The sequence below is a fragment of the Micromesistius poutassou genome, assembly GCF_964030765.1.
Source record: "Micromesistius poutassou genome assembly, contig: SCAFFOLD_6070, whole genome shotgun sequence".
NCBI classification, from domain to species: domain Eukaryota; kingdom Metazoa; phylum Chordata; class Actinopteri; order Gadiformes; family Gadidae; genus Micromesistius; species Micromesistius poutassou.
In genome coordinates, this window is record NW_028177583.1 from 7,501 (window position 1) to 9,533 (window position 2,033).

At 34.9% G+C, this 2,033-nt stretch overlaps 1 protein-coding gene across 1 annotated transcript in view; it reads left to right on the top strand.

Moving 5' to 3' along the window:
- LOC311375896 (major histocompatibility complex class I-related gene protein-like) overlaps nucleotides 1–1,682 on the top strand; it is an 8,824-nt gene extending 7,142 nt beyond the window's left edge. The window contains exons 7-8 of the mRNA XM_084490918.1: nucleotides 248–315; nucleotides 832–1,682. Coding sequence (XP_084347044.1) covers nucleotides 248–315; nucleotides 832–843 — 80 coding nt within the window. The 3' untranslated portion in view covers nucleotides 844–1,682. The remainder of the gene's footprint in view (nucleotides 1–247; nucleotides 316–831) is intronic.
- The last annotated feature ends 351 nt before the right edge of the window (nucleotides 1,683–2,033 follow it).

The window sequence follows — 2,033 nt, forward strand, 5'->3', positions numbered from 1 at the left end:
TGCAGTTCTGATCTTATGATTAATGCTACTTAGTGACTTGTCTAGCTTACTGGACTATACAGCTCTATAGATCTAGATACATCTAGCTCACTGGACTATACAGCTCTATAGATCTAGATACATATAGCTCACTGGACTATACAGCTCTATAGATCTAGATACATCTAGCTCACTGGACTATACAGCTCTATAGATCTAGATACATCTAGCTCATGACTTCACCTCCTCCCACTCTGCTACTTCCCAGGTTCTGACACCAGCTCTGAGAACACTGAGGGGCAGAATCCGGCTCCTGAGGAACAACCTCTGACCACAGTCAGTACTTTACCACTTTACAATACTTATTCACAGTCATATGTTTACAGTTATAGTCATATTTTAACAATAATCCCAATCCCAGTAATAGATTAACATATATCATATGTTTACAGTAATTCATCAAAGTAATAGATTAACAATCATATATTAACATTACTTCATCACAGTAATATATTAACAGTACTTCATCACAGTAATATATTAACAGTTAGCCTGGCTGTTGCCAGACTAAGCTCAATGGTAGATTGCAATTGGCTGCTTGCCGTCACCTCCCTGTCGTCATTGTGTTAAACCAGCCAATAGCGCGCCAGGGGGAAAAGCCAGCTTGCTGATTGGCTCCCGCTAAAATGTATCGAAACTAGAAAGGAATGTATTGCTCTTCTCCAGACCCTTCTGCAGGGCCAACTCAAATCACCGGCAGAATGGGCGGGGCTACCCAGTCTAATAAACAGTATCATCTCAGTGATAATGTATTTAATGATTAATGATGACTTGTGCTTCCTTGCTGTTTAGGTTCAAAGTTAAATCATGAAGAGGCTTCTCACGTTCAGCTTCCTAAACCAGGATGGAGTGGATCGCTGTTCATTTATAATCCTCACAATCAGTTTTGGGACTTCAGCTAACTAAAGATGCTACATTTGCTTAATTACAATAACATTCATACTTAAATTTATTTTGATTAAAAAAAACATCAATCCGTAAGAAGTGTAAATCAGTTAGATCTCTGTATTTGTGATAGATTTGATTAAACTGGCTTAAACTTGCAATCTTTCACTGACGCTTGGAAACCATGGTAACACGACCTCACCATGATGGCCATTTTGTTTTGGTTCTAACTGCTTCATCTTATAACCTTTTAATTATGTTATATTGTTTAGTAATGTTTAAGTTTGAAATAACGTTTAAAGATTCAGAATCAAGATTTTGGACAGTGAGATTCTGTCAAGTTTTAAAACAATAATCAATAATTTTAACAATAATTTAATGTGTTTCCTTAAAATATATTATTTGAGAGTTCTGCTAGATAGATAATTGCATTGCTACATAGGCTACCACAATCGAGCTAGGCTAGCTTTAATGCTCTCTGTTGTATTTTCTGTGTTCTTTGGGGAATTGGATCATATATACTTGGCTTATTCTGTCAATAAAATACATAAAAATTGTTTTGCCTACATATATTTACTATACTTATCGTTAGGTTAGGTTCAGAGACTTTGTTAAGAGGTTAGGTTTATTATTAAAGGTTGTTAGGTTATATGTTAATCCTTAGGATTAAATTGACAAATATAAACTATTTGATTTTAAAATATGAAATTGAATAAAAAAATACAGAAATGAATAATACAAAATTCTTATGTTAAGTTATAAAAAAAAGAGAAGCCATGTGATACATAAACATTAACAAAAACATTTATTAACAGCATTTATGATTTTAGGTAATTGAGATATGTATTTAGCCTTTCATTTATTCAGTATTTGATAATATTCTATGTTATACAATATGAACACAATCATACTAAATGTAAATAGCTTTAACATCATGAAAGCAGAGATATAATCTGTCAGCAGATCAAATAACAGAATGTATAAATCCTCATCCAGTCCCCACCCAGCTAGCGTGTAGAACCAAGATGGCTGCCGGGTGAATAAGGCCCAGGACTGATCTGACTGGTTTGGAGACAGGCTGGCTGGGTGACCTGATTGGCTGCCTGGGT